The sequence below is a fragment of the Coffea arabica genome, chromosome 5c, assembly GCF_036785885.1.
Source record: "Coffea arabica cultivar ET-39 chromosome 5c, Coffea Arabica ET-39 HiFi, whole genome shotgun sequence".
Lineage (NCBI taxonomy): Eukaryota > Viridiplantae > Streptophyta > Magnoliopsida > Gentianales > Rubiaceae > Coffea > Coffea arabica.
The window spans coordinates 42,736,498-42,755,099 of NC_092319.1; the positions used below are offsets into that span (position 1 = coordinate 42,736,498).

General features: G+C 33.2%; 2 protein-coding genes across 2 annotated transcripts; both read left to right on the top strand.

Moving 5' to 3' along the window:
• Positions 1–5,745: 5,745 nt before the first annotated feature.
• LOC113689508 (transcription factor bHLH162-like) lies at positions 5,746–6,653 on the top strand. Its single transcript, XM_072050115.1, has 3 exons — positions 5,746–5,874; positions 5,972–6,307; positions 6,459–6,653. Exons 1-3 carry the CDS (start codon positions 5,746–5,748, stop codon positions 6,651–6,653), a joined length of 660 nt encoding a protein of 219 aa, XP_071906216.1.
• Positions 6,654–16,702: 10,049 nt separating this feature from the next.
• LOC113689902 (transcription factor bHLH162) lies at positions 16,703–18,107 on the top strand. Its single transcript, XM_027207706.2, has 3 exons — positions 16,703–16,966; positions 17,082–17,408; positions 17,555–18,107. Exons 1-3 carry the CDS (start codon positions 16,838–16,840, stop codon positions 17,771–17,773), a joined length of 675 nt encoding a protein of 224 aa, XP_027063507.1. The 5' UTR covers positions 16,703–16,837; the 3' UTR covers positions 17,774–18,107.
• The last annotated feature ends 495 nt before the right edge of the window (positions 18,108–18,602 follow it).

Genomic DNA, 18,602 nt, shown 5'->3' on the forward strand with positions numbered 1-18,602 from the left:
AACTACTCTTTTCGATTATAACCGATGGAATCATCCATTTTGTTACATAAAAAATGATCGATTTGAAAAGGTTATACGAAAAGAAATGTCACAATATTTCTTCTAGATCTCCGAAAGCAATATAAAACAAAGAACGTCTTTTACATACTAGATCTGAATTTCTTTTAATTGCTATTTACAGGATCTAAATTTTTTCCATTGAGATTTGTAGCTAATGAATTTGTAATTTAAATTCATAATTGTTTCTAATTAAGACTGATGGATTAGATATGCGCTTGATCTTCAATGAATTATAATTTCTCCAATTACTTTTCCCATGGACTTTCAAATGTACTCCTTTTTTTTTTTCCCCTGTATAGGAGAAGTCATGGCAGCAAGCAAAGCCAAGCATTGAAGACAAGGAAATGGGCCGTATCTTTGCAGGAATCACAAACAATGCAGGACGCGCTTAGAGACTCTTCAGTTGGTGTATGAACACACCCAGAAAGCCCACAGAGTCTCTTGTAAAAGTGCTAAAAAGATGTATTCCCCAAACAAATCCCTGAAAAAAAAAAGTAGGTTATAATTGTTAAAACACAGTAAACCAAGCTAAAGCTGAATTTAATTTTCATATCTCTGGGGAGATCCATATATTAATATATGACTATATATAAAGGTCTACAAATAATTAATATAAAGGTCTAAAAATAATTGACATGACACGTTAGCAGTCCAATCCTATTGCTACAGCCCATTGTCCTCTGAATGTAGTAATGGCTACAAACATCAAATTATGAGTTCAAGCACATTTGCATGTAAGTATGTATAAATATGTAATACGCATTATGATAATACCTAAGTTTCCCATGTTTAGTCATTGAACATGGATGTATTGAAGATTTAACAGCATTTTTAATGCCAATAAGCCAATAACTAAGGCCACCTTAGAGCTTCTGATTTCGAAATGCCTGGCTCTTTTCACACGTAAATTAGGAGATTATTCATAGAAAACTCTCTTGAACCTTTTTTTTTTCGATATTCAAAAAAAAATTATTAAATACCAAGAGTTTTCACCGTAATTTGATCCCATGCTAATTGCATTGATTATCGACCCCAAATTACTTGGAAATGTGTTGCTGCTTTGTCATTGTTCCGATATCTTCCCTGTTCGTTGTCGCTATCCCAGCAAAAATACCTGCCGCATTTAGCACTAATCAAGTAAAAAGTATGCATTTGAGCCTTAAATCTCAAAATTGGTGGGATTATCATTCTTCTGGCCCAACAAGATTAGTGGACTGTGGCCTAGAAAAATTATTTGCCTAAAACAAGATTAGTGGACTTTGATTATGATATGGTCTTTTATCAAAATTGATTTTATTCCACTTGTCCACTACGGTCCAATCTATTATTTCGTGTTACCCTTTTTTCTAAAAAAAAATTAACAGGGAAAATGTGAAATTTAAGAAATGGAGTGGGGGGGGGAAGAGGGGATTCCAATGGGAGTAGATCTTCTATTCCCCTCTCTCTCTTTGTCATTCTCCATCCCACTTTTTATTATATTGCTATTTCTTCTTCATAAACATCATGTTTTAGTTCTTTTTTATTTTTTTAAGATCTAATAACTATTAATTGAGTAAAAAATAGATACACCAGCTTCAAAAAAGCAATATATAATAGATTATTAAAAAATATAGCAGAAAATCCATTACAAAAATCTCATTTTTATGTATCTTGATTATTTAAGTTTGTTGAATTTTGTGTATTACTCAGTTAATAGTTATTGGATTTTAAGAAAACAAAAAAGAACTAAAACATGATGTTTATGAAGAAGAAATAGTAATAAAATAAAAAGTGAGACAGAGAGTGGCACAAGGAGTGGGATAAAAAATCAGTTACTGATTCGAATCCAGGAAGTCCGGAGCCCTTTTTTTTTTGTGTTACACTTTCAACAGCTTTTGTTGTCTAATAGCATAGAAGTTTCGCACATGTGATTATTGCATTTTGACGTATTTAACAAAAGTTGCATTATGGATTCAGGACTTAATATTTTCAGATTATCGTTCTCAAAAATCGTTCCAGCCAAATATGAGAAATATTAAAGTTTTTTTTTTTTTTGGGGTACACAGAATTATCCTGGTTATCCAAGGAACCTAACCTCCGTTAAGACATATTAGTGTTGATTTTGATTTCTGCCTAATAACGTTTTAGACTTGTAGCTTAGCAGTTAAGTCAAGCTTAGGCTGATGCTGAAGTCAACTATTAAAATTTTCAAACTTTGAAGTCTATCAAGCGTTAACTCCCTAGAACCGACCGACATTAATTTAAACAAATTCAGAGAAATGTTCTTTGCATGGCCGTAATTTGCACAGTGATTTAGGATGAGTACGTCTTAGAATTCTCTGTTCCCACAGGAAAAAGAGTCAACTCATATCCTTTTCTTAAGGAAGAAAAATGCCCAAAGAGAAGACTTGCATTTACGTGGTCTCTGGGCCAAAGAATAGAAAACAGGTCTTTAACACAATTGATAAGCAAGGATTTTGCATCCAGAAACAAGGAAGACAAAAGGATTTTGGATATCACATTGTAGTGACAATAAGAGCTAGTCAATAAATATTGTAGATCAAGCCTTTGTCCACCATGATTTTTTTTTTTTTTGCACTTGTTATTTTGTTAATAATAGTGCATCTCCACTATAATTTTTTTTTTCTCGATGTCTCAAAAAGCAGTCGATCCATTTCTAATGCACTAAGAAACTAAGCATATTTAGTTGATTAACACTTTCTTAATCCCAACTAACTGATTCGGTTAGCTTAGCCATGATCCACCCCCACTATGCTGCTGCTAGGCATGAAACATAAGTTCGCAAGAAGACCAAAAGTGCTGAGACAGGATTAAAAAGAGAAGTAAAAAGTATGGAAAGGAAAAAGAAAAAATAATAATAATAAAAAAAAAAAAAAAAGAACGACCGTTGAAGTCATCAAGCCTTGCCATATCTGAAAATGGAATTATAGTGCATCTGTACATGCATTCTTTCGTAGCGCCTGTGGAACAAACACAGATTTGAAGCGTAGAAGAGGCAGAAAAATTGAAGTAGGTTTGGGGGAACGAGGACAACCATGGACTCTTGACTACCAATGGATCTTGATTCATTGAATTTAAAGGTATCTACATCTTAAAAGTTGTTAGCAAATTTGACATGCTGTAAATAATATTGACCAAGAATTAGAGTATACGCTAAGTACCTAGAATCACCGTCTTCCCTCCTAAAAAAAAAATGAGTAGATTCTAGCTAAAAACTATCCTAATCGAGTCGATGTCTTTTGATTTCACTTATGGTTTTACCTTCTCTTGAATTGACAACCCCAAGACTTCAAAAAAAAGGGGTTGATTTCACGCTATAGTGTAGCCAAGATTTGGCAATAGGGTGGGTAAATAATATATTTTTTTTTAAAAAAGAAAGAAAGAAAGAAAGAAGTTTGGAGTCTTGCTTATTGGTCATAGTATCAACATGATACGAAACGAAAATGTACCTACAAAAATACCCTTTAAGTTGTGGTCATAGCCACAATAAGATTCTAGCTTCTTCAATGCCACAAACTCTCCTGATCGAGTCGCTTTCTTTTGATTTAACTAATGGTTTTAGTTTATCCTGACTCGGTCAAATTACTTATCACTACTCCAACACATGAGAGAGAGAGAGGAGATGATTTCACAATGTGGCGGAATCAACATTTGGCAATAGGATGGCAAATAATATTTACCCCAGAGAAAAAGAAAGAAAGAAAGAAAGAAAGAAAGAAGTAGTTTGGACTTATACAAAATCGTGAAATTCAATAAACAGATTTGTTCTTCTGAATAAATGCGATTTATAATACGAATTGTTAGGTCGGTGATTAGTCGCGCAAGTTTATTCTTCTTTCGCAGAATTTTTTATTCCAGGCTTATGATGTTTTAATCCGGGTTCTGTCTTTTTAACAGTTGACTATGGTTACTTAGCTTGTAAAGGTAAAAACTCTATCAGCTAAATCTTTTCTTATTGGAATTGATATGCCATATTTATTTAGTATTCAAATGCTTTTCCAACTTCTAGACCGCAATCAAAACTCCAATCAGATGAAAGGAAAAATAGTTTTGTTAACTCCTGGTGAGAAAAAAGAAAAACTATTCACTAAAACACCTTCTTGTTAGTGTAAAAGAACTAGTGGTATAGAACTACGATAATGACAATCCCAAGAGATATATTCGAGCATTCTTAAATTTCACCTTGCCACTTTGTTTTCTCAACTTAAGCATTTAAACATTAAAAATCGAACTTATGCCTGGAATTTAATATGGGTGTTTTGATTTAAGTTATTTGATGATTAAATCAAATGGCTTGAAAACCTTGATTTGCTGTTCTATTATATATATAATCCAGTGAATTGACTTTAACCAAATATAATAATGTAATTTACTTTATTTTCTCAACTGGGGGAGAAATGAATTGGGCCATCCGAAAAAAGGGAGCGTGAGTGAGAGATCTCGTATTCAGAGAGATCTCGTATTCAGACTCTGCCACTTATACTTTTTGAATATTACAATTAACAGATGGTGATTCTTTCTAAACTTATACTTACTAGCCTCCAATCTCTTCAATTAGTCGTGCCGACAGTACTACTACAAAGGTGTGATTGTGAAGCTACTACCAAGGAAGTTGAAAAATCATTACAAAAATTGACAGTAGGAGAGCTATATCAGTAAAATGTTGACATTTGGAAAGAGTGAACTATGTTTATGCCATATGCAACGTACAAAAAGGACTTCTTCCTTAGTCTTCTTCCTTATGCTATATGCCTCGACTTAGTTTTTCGTTTCATACGTGAAGTAATAAAGTCTTACTTATCAACATTCTTGTCTTCATTGTCCTAGAAGAAATACAACATTCTTAAGGATACATAACAAATGGCAAAACATTTAACATTAGTGCTACCAACTTTTGATCACTATTCCTTAGATCCTGTGTCAAGTTCATATAACTTTTTTACCTTTTCACCTCTTTTCGCACTTTTTCTATCTTTAATTGTCAGACTCAGGAATTGAATCCTTTTTACAACCTTTACGTTCTTGTCTTATGTTTGCTTAATAATTTAGGCTCTATGTAGAAATGCTGATTGATTCAGGCATTAGTTACACCTGGTTTAGGCATTAGCTACCCTTGGTTCTTACACTTTGTAGCAGATACTCGTATGTATAGACCACGTCTACTCTGTTGCAACACGGTGAAAGTGAACTAAACATTTTTCCAACACGCCATCTGTTGAATGACAACGGGAGCTTCCGCAACGACTAGTGTTAATTCACCATAAAATTTTTATATGTACTAGCAAAATGGATATAAAAAACTAAAATAATAAATATAAACACTTACTCCTATATAATAACAAGTGAAAACATGACAAAATTTGGAAAGTTATGTAACACAATTAATCCCATTAATCTAATTTCAAATTAAACCTAAATGGATCCTCGATTGCATTGTGCAATTTCTATAATACTTGTAGATAATTCCAATCCAAAGATAACCGACATCTCACATGATGCAGTTTTCTAGTGGTTTCGTCTCGGCTGACGCTATGAATCTGTTGGATTAATATTAATTGTAATAGTTTGTCCGCTTTCTAAGCGAGTATAAAAGCAAAACCAGCATCCTCTGCAGTTTCAATTTACTTTGAAAATTGATACTTTCATATGCTTTCTTTGTACCAACCAAACTTTGGATTCAAGAATATGGAGACGTTTCATGCTTCAGCTTCAAACACCAAAACGAAAAGAAAAATTACTGAGAAAAATAGAAGAGATCAGATGAAGAATCTCTACAATACGCTTTACCGTCTTCTTCCAAGTAACAACTCCAAGGTCTCTTTACCCTCAAGATATACTCGATTCCGATGGTATTTCATGCATAATTTTTGTGCATAGGAAAGACTAACATTTGATTATGTAATGAATGCAGGGATTTTGCCCAGTGCCTGATAAAATAGAAGATGCGATATATCACATCAAAAGCATGGAGAAGAAGCTGGGGGATTATCAGGAGATAAAGAAGAAGTTGCTGCATGGCAAAAGACCACGTTCATCTGCTTCAAGTGAATCTAACAACAGCTCAACGTTAACTGATGTTGAAGTTCAAGACATAGGACCTGATGCGAATATGATTTTGATAAGTGGGCTGGAGGAACAAGCTTCGTTTTATGGCATTATTCGCCGGCTTCATGCAGAAGGATTTGAGGTTGTGACTGCTAACTTTTCCAACACCGGTACCTCGACGCTTCAAGTTGTTCATGAGAAGGTCAGTAGTCAGGTATAGAACCAATGAAAGTTAGGCATCTCTTATTTTGTTTTTTTTTTAATTCCTGAACTTTTTCAGATGCTTGAGCAAATCAAGTAATGGCATTGCAAATGAACTAATTTTCTCAATCATTTAATTCACATTTTTATAGGTTGGAGCATCAACATCTGGCAGTGAAACTACAGCAGTTTCCAAGAGGTTAAAAGAACTGATCTATGGCTATCCACAGGGCGAAGTTGAATCGAAACTGGACTTGTTGGACTTTGAAATTGTACCTGATCTGTTAACTCCTGACTTCTTTGGACCTTTTGCAACAGAAAATTTTTGTTTTCTGCAGCAATATTGATTCATTGGAGTTGCTTCAGGGAGATTTTACCATTAGAAATTATGGAGTGATGCTTCAGTTTCAATAACGGAGTCTCAGATTATATATTTACACCTTACCTCTATGTATTGTAAACAGCAAATGAAGGACCGATTGAGGAATAAATTGCAATCTCAAGGCTTTTGTCTTGTAGATAAAATGGATGCATTTGATTTTGATATGATGAACCATTTGCGTTTTGTACTTTGGTCAGTTGAGGTTATATGAGACATAAGATAACAAGCCATGATTTTGTTACTTATTAGCACAAAACTGAAGCAAGCAATTGGTGAGCATATAAGCAGTGAATTCGTTCAGTGTTATTTTATGTGGCCACTCTAAGAAGTCTTTCCTCAATTTTGTATATAATCATTCGTCATAGTGATAAAACGATACTAATCAAGATTCAGGAGAAGATTACAGGATCGGTTCATGTTAAATTATTTATTCAAAATCATGAAAACACAGCTCCAACTGAATTTGACAAGATCATTTTTACGTGTCTCTACTTGTATCACTTGTTTTCAGGCTCAGCCCTGGTTAAATCCCATGAAGAACTGAAGGATATGTACTAAATGCAGGAAAGCTGCTTTATGTGATTAAAGATGATGTTACAATCTACAAATTTTGAACTCTAGCTACAAATCTTGATCAATTTGAGTCCGAGAGTTCTGTCATAAGAGAAAAGCATGGCTTCTCACTGGCTTTAGCATGCAACTGGTCACTCACTCTACGTTTAGGCGAGTGCAATAATCTCTTACTGTCAGCAGCCACTTTCCTTGAATCTTTACTGCTGAATCTTGAGTCTCGGGCCGATGTAGCCAATGTCAAAAAGTTCCAACTTCATGAGAAACTAGTCCCAGTAGAGCTTTGCGAAACCATGGAAGATTCCCTTGCTGGTGTGCAATATCGAGAAAGTCATGTTAATTTAGCCAATGTATGCCTGATGCCTCTTCTTGTTGCTTGCATGCCACTGATGTAAGTTGAAGGATTCTCTCTGAAGAGTTGAGAGAGCCATAAAGATTCTGGTAACAACTTCTCTAGGTGAAAAATTGAAACCTTTTGAAGTAGCAGGGACAGCGCAGTATCTTGGAAAGTAGATGCATTAAGATGAATATAAATGTGTTAAGCAATTGAATGTTTCAAAAACAAGTAGGAGAATGAACAAACTGGAAATTTCAGCTTAATTAGTAACTCATGTCTGCTCGATACATTTTTACAAGTGGAATTAAGCAGCTAATTAAATTCCAGCAGCTGAATTAACCAACCGAGCCAAGCTCAATCTTGCAAATACTCGGCTAGCCAAATTCTTGAACTTCTTTGGTTTGATAGACTGTGTAATTTTATTCATAGCCCCACGTATTGTGAACAACGATCATCTAGCCCAAGAGGGCAGGAAGTTAGGCCCAAATTGAGCTTCAATTTACTAGTACACAATCCGATTAAATGGAGTTCAAGGTTAAGTAAATGAAAAATACACATTAGACGACTTGAATCCATGGAATAGCCAGCCACTTGTACATGATCTGCTCTATATTTATTTATTCACAAGGTAATAATGCCCCCTAACAATTTTTATAATTTGCAAAAAAAAAAAAGAAACTATATATTATTTTAGCATTCAAAGTAAGAGGTACAATTTTTCAAAAAAAAAAAAAAAGATATGTAATAATTGTGCCAAAATTTGAGATGCAAAAAAGTTTAGTAAAAGTTGAAATGTTTCATCTTCCATATGGTGGAAAATTATTTTAGTATTATCTTGCAATTCTTGAACAAATATTAAGTTAGTTAGGAAGCCTAGAAAAAATAAACAGAGTTTTTGTCTAATTCAGAAACAGAATTTGAGGAGTTTTTGTCTAATTTAATTTTTACGTTAAGTTGACAGAAACAGAATTTGAAGAGTACGTCTTGAGAAGTTGATAGAAAAGTAGTAACTCTTTTCAAGCATCTACCTTTTTTGCCCTTTTTAGGGAAAAAAAATTTCATAAATCCTTCTTACTCCATGATAGTACACTTCAAAGAAAGCCAAAATGTTCTGCAAGACAGACAAAAAAATAAAGAAAGAAAAAGAAAAATAAGAGATAAAGAAAGGGAAGAAGACAAAACACATGTCTTTCATAGAGTCGTGCGTAAGTGATCACGGTTTCAGCAGGAACCAAGGAAAAATCGAATCTACAGAAGCTTTGTTTCATCACGCAACATCCATAAAAATTAAAATGTACTTAACCGAAAACAAAATTCATACTTTAGTTTTTTTTTCTTTTTTACTTTAGTTGTTAATTAGATTTTTTTTCAGTCGAAGTTCGTCCTCACTGGATGAAGATTCAATTGTATTGAAGGACTGGAAATTTTGGAAAACGAAGTTTGAGTTTTCGTGAAGAAATTAATTTTCTTTTTAAATGATGAATCATAACTGGAGAAATCAGTCATGTACCATTATATGTTTGTTGATTAAATTTCTTAAAAAAATGTAAAATAGCAAGTATTTTGAAAAATAAGAATAACTTAAATGATGGCACGTCAGTATCTAATTAATCAAGAAAAAGGATAGAAAATTTATTGATCTGCTTGAAAATTAAGTATTACGATTTTTTACTTGAGATTGTGGAGATAGCGAGTGAAAATGAATTCCATATTGATGAACTTGGTCTTGCAACTAGTTTTAGTTCAAGATTTTTTTTTCTTGTTTTTACCAGTTAATAAGTGAGTACACTAATTTTATTATTTTGAAATTTAATTTAAGGGACACAGGACTAAAAGTAACTAAATTCTATTAGTAATTAGGAAAAATTATTCGAATGTCTTACATTTACTTTAAATTGAATACATTAGAAATTAGATCTGACCTTACCAAAAGTTTAGAGATCAAAACTACACACTTTTACCAAAATTTTAGAAACTAAAACTGCACAGAAACTAAACATTGGGATCAAAATTGCATTTTTCTCTTATTTTAAAGTTTTCACGATATGACTTCGGAAGCTCATTGCAATGAACTTTGATCCTTCGTAAAAACTTCGTTGCGGGATCATATTATATCACGTGAGACCGTGGACGTGACATAAAAAACACGTGCCGAAAAACTGCAGTCATCTTATTCCCGTTTTCCTTATTCTTTTTTTCGACTTTGACAGCTGACGATGATAAGCTGACGTCTTAATCGCTGACGGCTCACTCGTTTTTGTTGGCTTTATCAAGTTTTTTTTAAAAAAAAAAAAAAAAATCTTTTGAACCCTATTTAATATTTATCTATTGCTAGCTACTCTGGTGCTATAATATTGAATTTGATATCTTGATTCTTTTCAACTAAAGCATGACGAACAAAAGCCAAATAAAAATAGCTAGCGCAAAATAAAAGTATCATAAATTTTAAAATATGATGTATGTAAGTGAAAAAGTAAAAATTTTGTAAAAAAATAAAAAAAAATGTTCCAAAATTAATTTCCCGTCTATACAAGAATAATTGCTTTTAGAGATAATTCCACTTTGCATCCTTCAACTGTATCTGAATTCTCATTTTGGTTGTTAAACTCCAAAATGGGATACTTTAATTCTTAAAGTATAAAATTTGTTCCATTTAAATAAAATCATTAATCGAAGTAGGACAGATTCTATATTTAATTGAAACATTTTATAATTAGGACTAATGTGGGACACATATTATGCTTTAAGGACTAATTGGGACATATTTTATTTAAGCAGGAACAAATTTTATACTTAATTTAAGGGCTAAAGTGGGAATTAGAATATATTTAAAGGGTGTCACCTTTTTTTTTTGGGGGGGAGAGGGGGGGGGGGGGGTGCGCTACTTCCCAACTATTCAGCATCTACTTGTTTGTTCGCTCTATTCCTACTTGCTACTTCTGATTTTCCCCTTCATTACATAGGCTGTCTTAGTTATCAGGCACAAAAAGCATAGCACCAAGGCGAAAACATCCAATGTTCTCCGTCAATTCACAAGCATAAATATACCTTTAAAGAGCTTAGAAGATACATTTGCAACAATTTCACAAAAGTATATATAAGCTAACAAAAACAAGATTAAAAGTCCCATAGACGGATCTAGAAAATTTTAGCTAGGGGAGAATAATCACCAGTTAAGAATAACTAAAGATTGGAAATATGCTAGAGGAATTTCTATTAACAAAAATTAGCAATAGTATTTGCCTTGGAGCATCTGGGGTCGGAGCAGAAGAGATCAATAGTTAAAGTCCAAGTCAAGAAACTCTGACCTTTCATGTTTGTGACCACATATATATAACGTATTGGCTTTTTATGCCGATTTTTATATTTGACTTCTATTTTAATTCTCGTTTCAGTTTAATTAGTATTTGATTGATATTTTACCTTATTCCCAGTCCCTGCTGCATGCGCCTTATGATCTCCATCCTTGAAATGCCCTAAACATGATGATATATTCATACTGTACAGACTTATGGGGCCTTCTTGCCATAACTATATACAAGAACAAGCACCAAAAAGCTTTGGTTGTTGAATACATAACAACTGGATGTTGCAGTGAAAAAATATGAACCTTTCCAAGAAACCCCAAATACTCTTCTTTAAGATTGCTGTAGTATTATCTCCACAGAACCGACCCACATTTTAAACAAATTCGAGGAAATGTCCTTATGAATTATTTCCACTTTCCACGGGAAAGGGGCATCTTTAGTTTCCATGAAAATGACTTAAGCTTCATCAGTATATAGTACGTGGCAAACACTAATTAATTATCACATCAATCTTTATAACCGGCGACCCTGGTTCAATTTGGACCACGGCCGAAATTTGTACAGTGATTTCGTATAAATTTGTCTTGCGAGTCATTATTGCTACAGGGAAATAGTCAAATGTGTCCTTTTAAGGAGAAGAAATGTCTGGAGAGAAGGCTTGCATCCACATGATCTTTGGGCCAAAGAAGTGAAAGTGCCAGACATAGATGTTAACATACACGACAAATACACCTATCACCTACTCGTATTTATTTTGGCCAATCTTTACTTCGTTGAATCGTACGAAGGGTTCTAGATGAAGAGCTTAGATTCTTGAATTTGCAATATGGGCTTCAATTGAATTGGTAGTTGTTTAACTTTAGAATCAATACTTGATTAATGTGAAAGGTGGCAATGGATGGGTTGGTACAACCTAAACACGCTTGAATTTTTGTTGGACATAGCCGACTAATTTTTGTTGGACTCGATTGAATGCTTTTTAAGCAGAAATGGTTAATTTTAGTGTAAAGTTTTTCGATGACTCAAATTATGAAAAAGATTTGGGAGAGGCTTCAATTGTAACCTTGATTCCTTTCTTGCTAATTAGCGGATGAGAATCATCGACTTTCCAAGTTAAGGATGCATGCAAGGCAAAACATGAAGCTCTTATTCTAGTCAACAAAGGTCACTCTATCTACTTGGACCACGCTGTACGAGAATTTTAGGCATCACAAAATATAGCGAAAACAACAAATAAACAGTGGATGAAATTCCGATTGTGGATCAGGACTTTGTCCACCATATGTCCTTGCCCTCGCCATTTATCACATATTGGACGCTAAATATCAGCATTTGCCAAAAAATTGCTTTTTGATGTGTAACATAAAAAATGTAATTGGCTACTCTTGAGTCATTAACACTAACAGGACATGTCCACTACTAAATCTCTCAACCAATTGCTATTTGGCTTAAAATCCCCGAAGCATATTGTATATTTAGGTGCCCACAAACACCTTATTGGTAATGCCCCAAAAGTCTAAAAAAAAACATTTGGTAGTAATGCTTATCCATTACATAAGCTAATGTAATGATGTCTCCAAAGAAAGTGTTAATGTCCATTAAAGAATTTGATCCATTTTAAAGCAATTAAAAATTGAGCATAGGTAGTTGATTACTACTTCTATTTATCCCAACGGATTGATTCTTTTATCCATGAACCATCTCCACCGCGTTAGGCAAGGGGGGAACCAAGATCCTACGGTAAGTGAGATCAAATTTTAGTATAGTGAAACTTTTTATTTTGTAAAAAATAAACAATAAAAACTACTAACGTTACAAATAAATTATAATTGTGCTCTACGAGTACTCATTTTCTTAAAGCGTTACAAAATTAATTCATTATCAGTTTTGTTAAATACATCTTTTCCAATGTAAGTAACTGAAGTTTTTGATTTTCTTAAAATAATTTGCGAGCTATCATTGGCTTGAGCTTCTATGAGTTTCTTTTAAGAAATTTATCTTTATCCTATCATAAATAAAAATCATAATAACTTAATTTCATATTATAAATAGAAACTTACCATCTACTTGAAAAATTCTTGTTTTTGAAAACTTTGAAGCTTGAAAAATTGGTTTTTTCGTTCCGCTCAAGAAAGCTCATCCTTAATTTTTGGAAACTTTTCTTGAACTAGCTTCCATAAATTACTTCAAATAAATTCAAAATTATTGTGATGGTAAGAATTATGAATTTTCAATTATTTGGGATCAATGCATACAGAAAAGAGAATTTGATAAAATTTAATGGAATCAAATAAAATGAAACTTTAAAATCATTTAAATTTCTGAAGTCAAAAAACTAGTTTTTCCAGAGTTAAGTGGGGTCAATTGACCCCATTTGATTGCATGTGGCTGTGCCACTGATGCTAGGCATGAATCATGACATTGTGAAAAGACCAAAGAGGGGAAAAAAGAAAGAAAAAGAAAAAAAGTAGAAAGGGAAAAGAAAAGAAAAGCAAAACTTTGAATTTTGAAGTCATTGGTCTTGCCATACTTTGAATAAAAATAATAGTACTCTTGCCTTGGTGCTAGCGTCAATAACACGGAACAAAGACAAATCGAAGGGTAGAAGAGGGCTGCTACACGTGAATCGAACGCTCCGACCAACTTGAGTCAAAATTCAATTTAAACTTAATTAGCATGGAACTCGAGTCGATCTCGAACTAATTAATTCGAACTTGAGTTTAAAGATACCTTCAACTCGTTAGCTCTTAAGTTGACTCGATTATATGTATAAATAAATAGATAAATATATAATTTTAATAATAAAATTACATTTATATTTCTAATAGTTTATTATTTATTAAAATAAATTATTATTTTATTTATTTTTTAAAAGTAAAATAATTATTTTTATATTTTTAAACTCGAACTTGACTCGAATTTGGGTAGAACTCGAGCTTGAGTTTAATAAAATTAAATTAAGTCTTGATTCGATTAGATCAAATTTCGACTCAACTCATCTCATTTAACCAAAAGAAAAATACAAAACTAATAATACACAAATGGTAAAAGCTCAACTGTTGACTATTGACTACTATTGGCTCACTGGATTTCTAGACATGGAAAATGCAGAAGTGCTCTTTTTCTTTCCTTTTTTTTATTTAGGGACAGACAGAGGTGCTCATGCTAAGATAAAGGTGTTCAAATGCAAAAGGCAGTTGATGCGTTATTTCCTTGAAGATTATTGACCAATAATAGTACATTGATGGTCTAATATCATCTTCTTAGGTCTTAAAATGAGCCGATTTTAGCTTCATCAGAGTTAAAAAAAAAAATTTTTTTGAGTTGTTTTCATTTGGTTTGATTAAAGTTTTTAGCTTAGTTTACGTTGATCAAATTACTCATCAAGAATGCAAGAATTGAACCGAGGATTTCATGCTAAGGGGCAGTTTGACTAGCCCTTGGGAGTGGGAGATGCCAAAAAAGGCCAAAAGGGGGTCACAAAAATGAAGAAGAAGAAATTCTAGAAGAGAATGAAAGAAATAACAGTTAAATCATGGAGTCAAATAAATGCTTTTTTTTTTTTTGGGAAAAAAAAAAAGAACCATGGAGTCTTCAGTCTTGCATTAGTGTTCGTGGTAGTGACACGCAAGGAAGACAAATTCGAATCTATGGAATACCCTTTTCAGTTGTGCCATAGCCATTACATCTTTTCCACGAAATTCATCCAGGCTAGTCAAGACAAAAATTTGTGTGAATGAATAAAAGTGATCAATTTTCAATCAACAAATTTGCTCTTTTAATTAATGCTAAAGTGAAAAAAATTTTATAACTGGAGAAACAGAGACTTGATAGATATCATTTCACCTTTTGCTTGTCTGATTTTCTAATTTCAATAAATAGCTTTCACTCTTTTGTCTGTGGGAATCGTTGATTAACTGGTGATTAGTCGTGCATGTTTTTATTTTCTTGCGCATGACTTCGTTTTCGAGAATTTTATAAGTTTTAACTGATTTTTTTTTTTTTTAAATTTTGTTTACTGAACTTTATTTTTTGGTGACAAAAGTGAGCTCGTGAAGAAAAATTATCCACTAACTTTTCATTAACACATCATGCACCTAATCTAATGGCGACATTTTCATTACCTCTTTTGCATGAGACGAGGATGTGACATGTAATGCCTTTGTGGGTCGTCGCACAACTCATTGTCGGACACAAAATCGATGAGCTTCTAGTCCTTAAAAAAGATGAAGTTATATCGGTTGAGCCCTTAATAAATCAATTTCTCACTTTTTCTGTTCAATTTTGGAACGTTTATCTAACATTTAGACCACAATCAAGATTCCAACCATCTTTACGGACTGTTTGTTTCGTTAGTCATGATTACAAGTTGTTGCCAAAAAAAAACTTGTCTGGTTGAATCTTGGTAAGAAAAAGATGTATTCATATATAGGATGTATTCTAAATATAGAAAATCATCAGTGTAGCCTTTGAATCTATGATATGATATGACAATTCAAAGGTATATATATGGGGCATTCTAAAATCTCACCTTTTGCATTTTGTTTTCTTAAATTGAGCATTTAACATTCAAACTCCAACTTATTGATGCAAGTAAATTCAGGTGCGATTGATTCAATTGGCTAAATAAACACAAAATTACTTTTTAAAAAAAGCACAAAATCGCTTGGAAACTTCTTTTCTTTGTTTTATGAAATGATTCCAACCAAATGGTGATGATGTGGTTTGGTATAGTTGCCATAGTCGTGTCTTTTTGTAAGTAACGTGTGAATTTATATTTACGAAACTAGAATTTTTGCAATTAGTCATGCCACAAATTTTAATCAGAAATCGGACAAATTTTTTGATTGTGACCTAATCTGGGGCCAAGTTTGAATATCAAACAGAAAGTTTACAACTATTGACTTTAGGAGAGCCAAAGTAGCCTTAGATTTATGCAACTTGTGATATAACCACACACACATATATATATATATATATATATATAAATCTAAAGACTCCAACAGTGAAAGAGATGACAAAAGAGAGAAATAGATATCATCCCGTGACTTATTTTTTTAGTTTAAAATGTAAAAAAGTAAACTATAAAAATATGCTTCTTCTTCTTTTTTTTTTTCCCTAAAATGCCTAATTTGACAAAAGAAGTATAACATTCTTTTAGTATTTTAATAAATATTTTAATAAATAAATATATATATGTATTAAAATAAAAATCTAAAGACGCCAACAGTGAAAGAGATGACAAAAGAAAGAAATAGATATCATCCCCCGACTTATTTTTTAGTTTAAAACGTGAAAAAGTAAACTATAAAAATATGCTTCTTCTTCCTTTTTTTTTTCCCCCTAAAATTCCAAATATGACAAAAGAAGTATAACATTCTTCAAGTATACGTAATATAATAGAGTTGATATTCAGTGGGTACAAACTTTTTATCACTATCCCTCGTAATTGATCCTGCGTCAAGTAGATATCCTTTGTCTCTTATTGTTTTTAATACTAACCGAATTCAAGGATTTTCAGAGGAATTGCTGAATGATTCGGGAACTTTCATTTTAACCTGGGTCCTAGGATCCCTCTTCGTTGCAGTTACCCAAAACAACACGTGGTGAAAAAAGTCAACTCATATAGTTGGGAAAAAGCGAGAGTGAACTCAAACTTCTGTTTTCCAACTTGCCGGCTGATGAATGATGAGTGACGTATCAATTAATGATTTCATACTGGTTTCGTCATGACTCTTTATCTTTTGACGCTATAAATTTGCTGGAAATCCCATTACTTTCTAGTGCTGGTCGCAATATTCTCTGTCCACTGAGAAAAAGCTAGTATAAAAACCAAACCGCAAGCACAAAAGGAACTTCAACAATTTTCAATTTTCAAGATTGAAAGTTTCAAATGCTTTCTGGTTCCTAACTAAACTTCCAATTCAAGAACATATGGAGAGGTTTCATCCTTCAACTTCAAATCCCAAAATGGAAAGAAGAATTGTTGAGAAAAATAGGAGAAGTCACATGAAGGATCTCTACGCTCGGCTTTACGGTCTTGTTCCAAGTGACAGCTCCAAGGTCTGTTTTTAGTTTTTACCCCTTAATTCAGATGGTGTTATATTCCTATTTATGTGTGTTAAAGAGAGAGAGATTATGCACAGAAGGGACTGACTTTGACATATGTTGAATGCAGGAAAATTTGACAGTGCCTGATCAAATAGACGAAGCGATAAATTACATCAAAAGCATGGAGAAGAAGCTCGAGAAATGTAAGGAAAAGAAGGAGAAGCTGTTGTTTGGAAAAAGACCATATGCAGGCGCTACAGGTGAGACTACAAAGATAACTAATGTTGAAGTTCATGACATGGGACCTAATTTGGATGTGATTCTGCTAAATGGGCTGGAAGAACAAGCTTCATTTTATGGCATTATTCGCCTGCTTTGCAAAGAAGGTTTTGAGGTTGTCAATGCTAACTTTTCCAGCAATGGAAACTCAGTGCTCCAAGTAGTTCATGACAAGGTTAGTATTCAGTAAAAGTACTAGTGAGATCTAGCCATTCTGTTGTAATTCTTTATCATCTTTCAATTTTCTCAATGCTGATTGAGAAAAGAAATGGCATAGCTAAAAAACTGAGTTTCTTGATTGTTTGATTCATGTATGTGTAGGGTGGAATATCAACATCGAGGACTGAAACAACAGCAGTTGCCAAGAGGCTAAAAGAACTGATCTATGGATACTCACGTGGAGAAGTTGAATCAAGACTAGACTCGTGGGTTGAATCGAGACTAGGCCCGTGGGACTTTGAAATTGAACCTGATATATTAAATTCTAACGTTCTTGAGTTGATGTCACCAGGACAGTTTTGCTTTCTGCAGCAACTTTAAAGTTGCGCGCGCAAGTGAGATTTTACTATAAGAAGTTGGATAACGATGGTCAATTTCAATACAAGGATCTTAGATTTGTACATTTATAGTTTTGCTTCTATGCAAGCAGCCGGCAAATTTAGTACTGAATAAGACCTGAGTTGCAACTCCAAAGCTTTCGACATGAATTAATCTGTAGATATAGTTAGAGGGATTTGATTTTGACAATATGAACCATTTGTATGTTAGAATTTTTTATTAGATAAGATAACAAGTTCACAATACTTACAAGCCATGGCTCTTAAAATAGTTACCAGGTATGCATATGGCAGTGAATCAGTCCTATGTCATTTTATGTTGCCTCTCAAACTTTGAAGTCTTTCCAGAAATTTTGTATGTGATCATTCATCATAATCATATGATAATGCCACAATTGATACATAAGAGGATTCAGAAGTGGAAAAGATTAATTAATTCATGCAAGATTATCTTTCACAACTTGAAATCACATCTCCAACTGAAATTAAGAAAATCTTTTAATGCATCGTCACATGAATAGTTTCCAGTTCTGGTTAAATCCCCAAGGAATCCTAAAGGAAATGTAGCAAATTCTTTTTGCCTGACATTGAAAACGAATAAGATCTGAACAAAATCAAAAGTAGCTAGTCATCTTGATTGATTTTGCCCGAGAGAGTTCTGCTATTGAATGAGATAAGAGAAAAGGATGGCTGCAGACTGGATTTAGCTTGCAATTCGTCCATTCTTGCTCTTGCAATAATCTCTTATTTTGGCAGCAGCCACATTCATCAATCGTTGCTGCCAAATACTGATGTTCAATTTCCACACCAGG

Excerpts from the sequence above, each read along its gene's own strand:
- LOC113689508 (XM_072050115.1), top strand. The coding sequence starts at position 5,746 with ATGGAGACGTTTCATGCTTCAGCTTCAAACACCAAAACGAAAAGAAAA. Across the intron at positions 5,875-5,971 it reads TTCCAAGTAACAACTCCAAG|GGATTTTGCCCAGTGCCTGA; the intron begins GTCTCTTTACCC and ends TAATGAATGCAG. Across the intron at positions 6,308-6,458 it reads TTCAAGTTGTTCATGAGAAG|GTTGGAGCATCAACATCTGG; the intron begins GTCAGTAGTCAG and ends ACATTTTTATAG.
- LOC113689902 (XM_027207706.2), top strand. The coding sequence starts at position 16,838 with ATGGAGAGGTTTCATCCTTCAACTTCAAATCCCAAAATGGAAAGAAGA. Across the intron at positions 16,967-17,081 it reads TTCCAAGTGACAGCTCCAAG|GAAAATTTGACAGTGCCTGA; the intron begins GTCTGTTTTTAG and ends TGTTGAATGCAG. Across the intron at positions 17,409-17,554 it reads TCCAAGTAGTTCATGACAAG|GGTGGAATATCAACATCGAG; the intron begins GTTAGTATTCAG and ends ATGTATGTGTAG.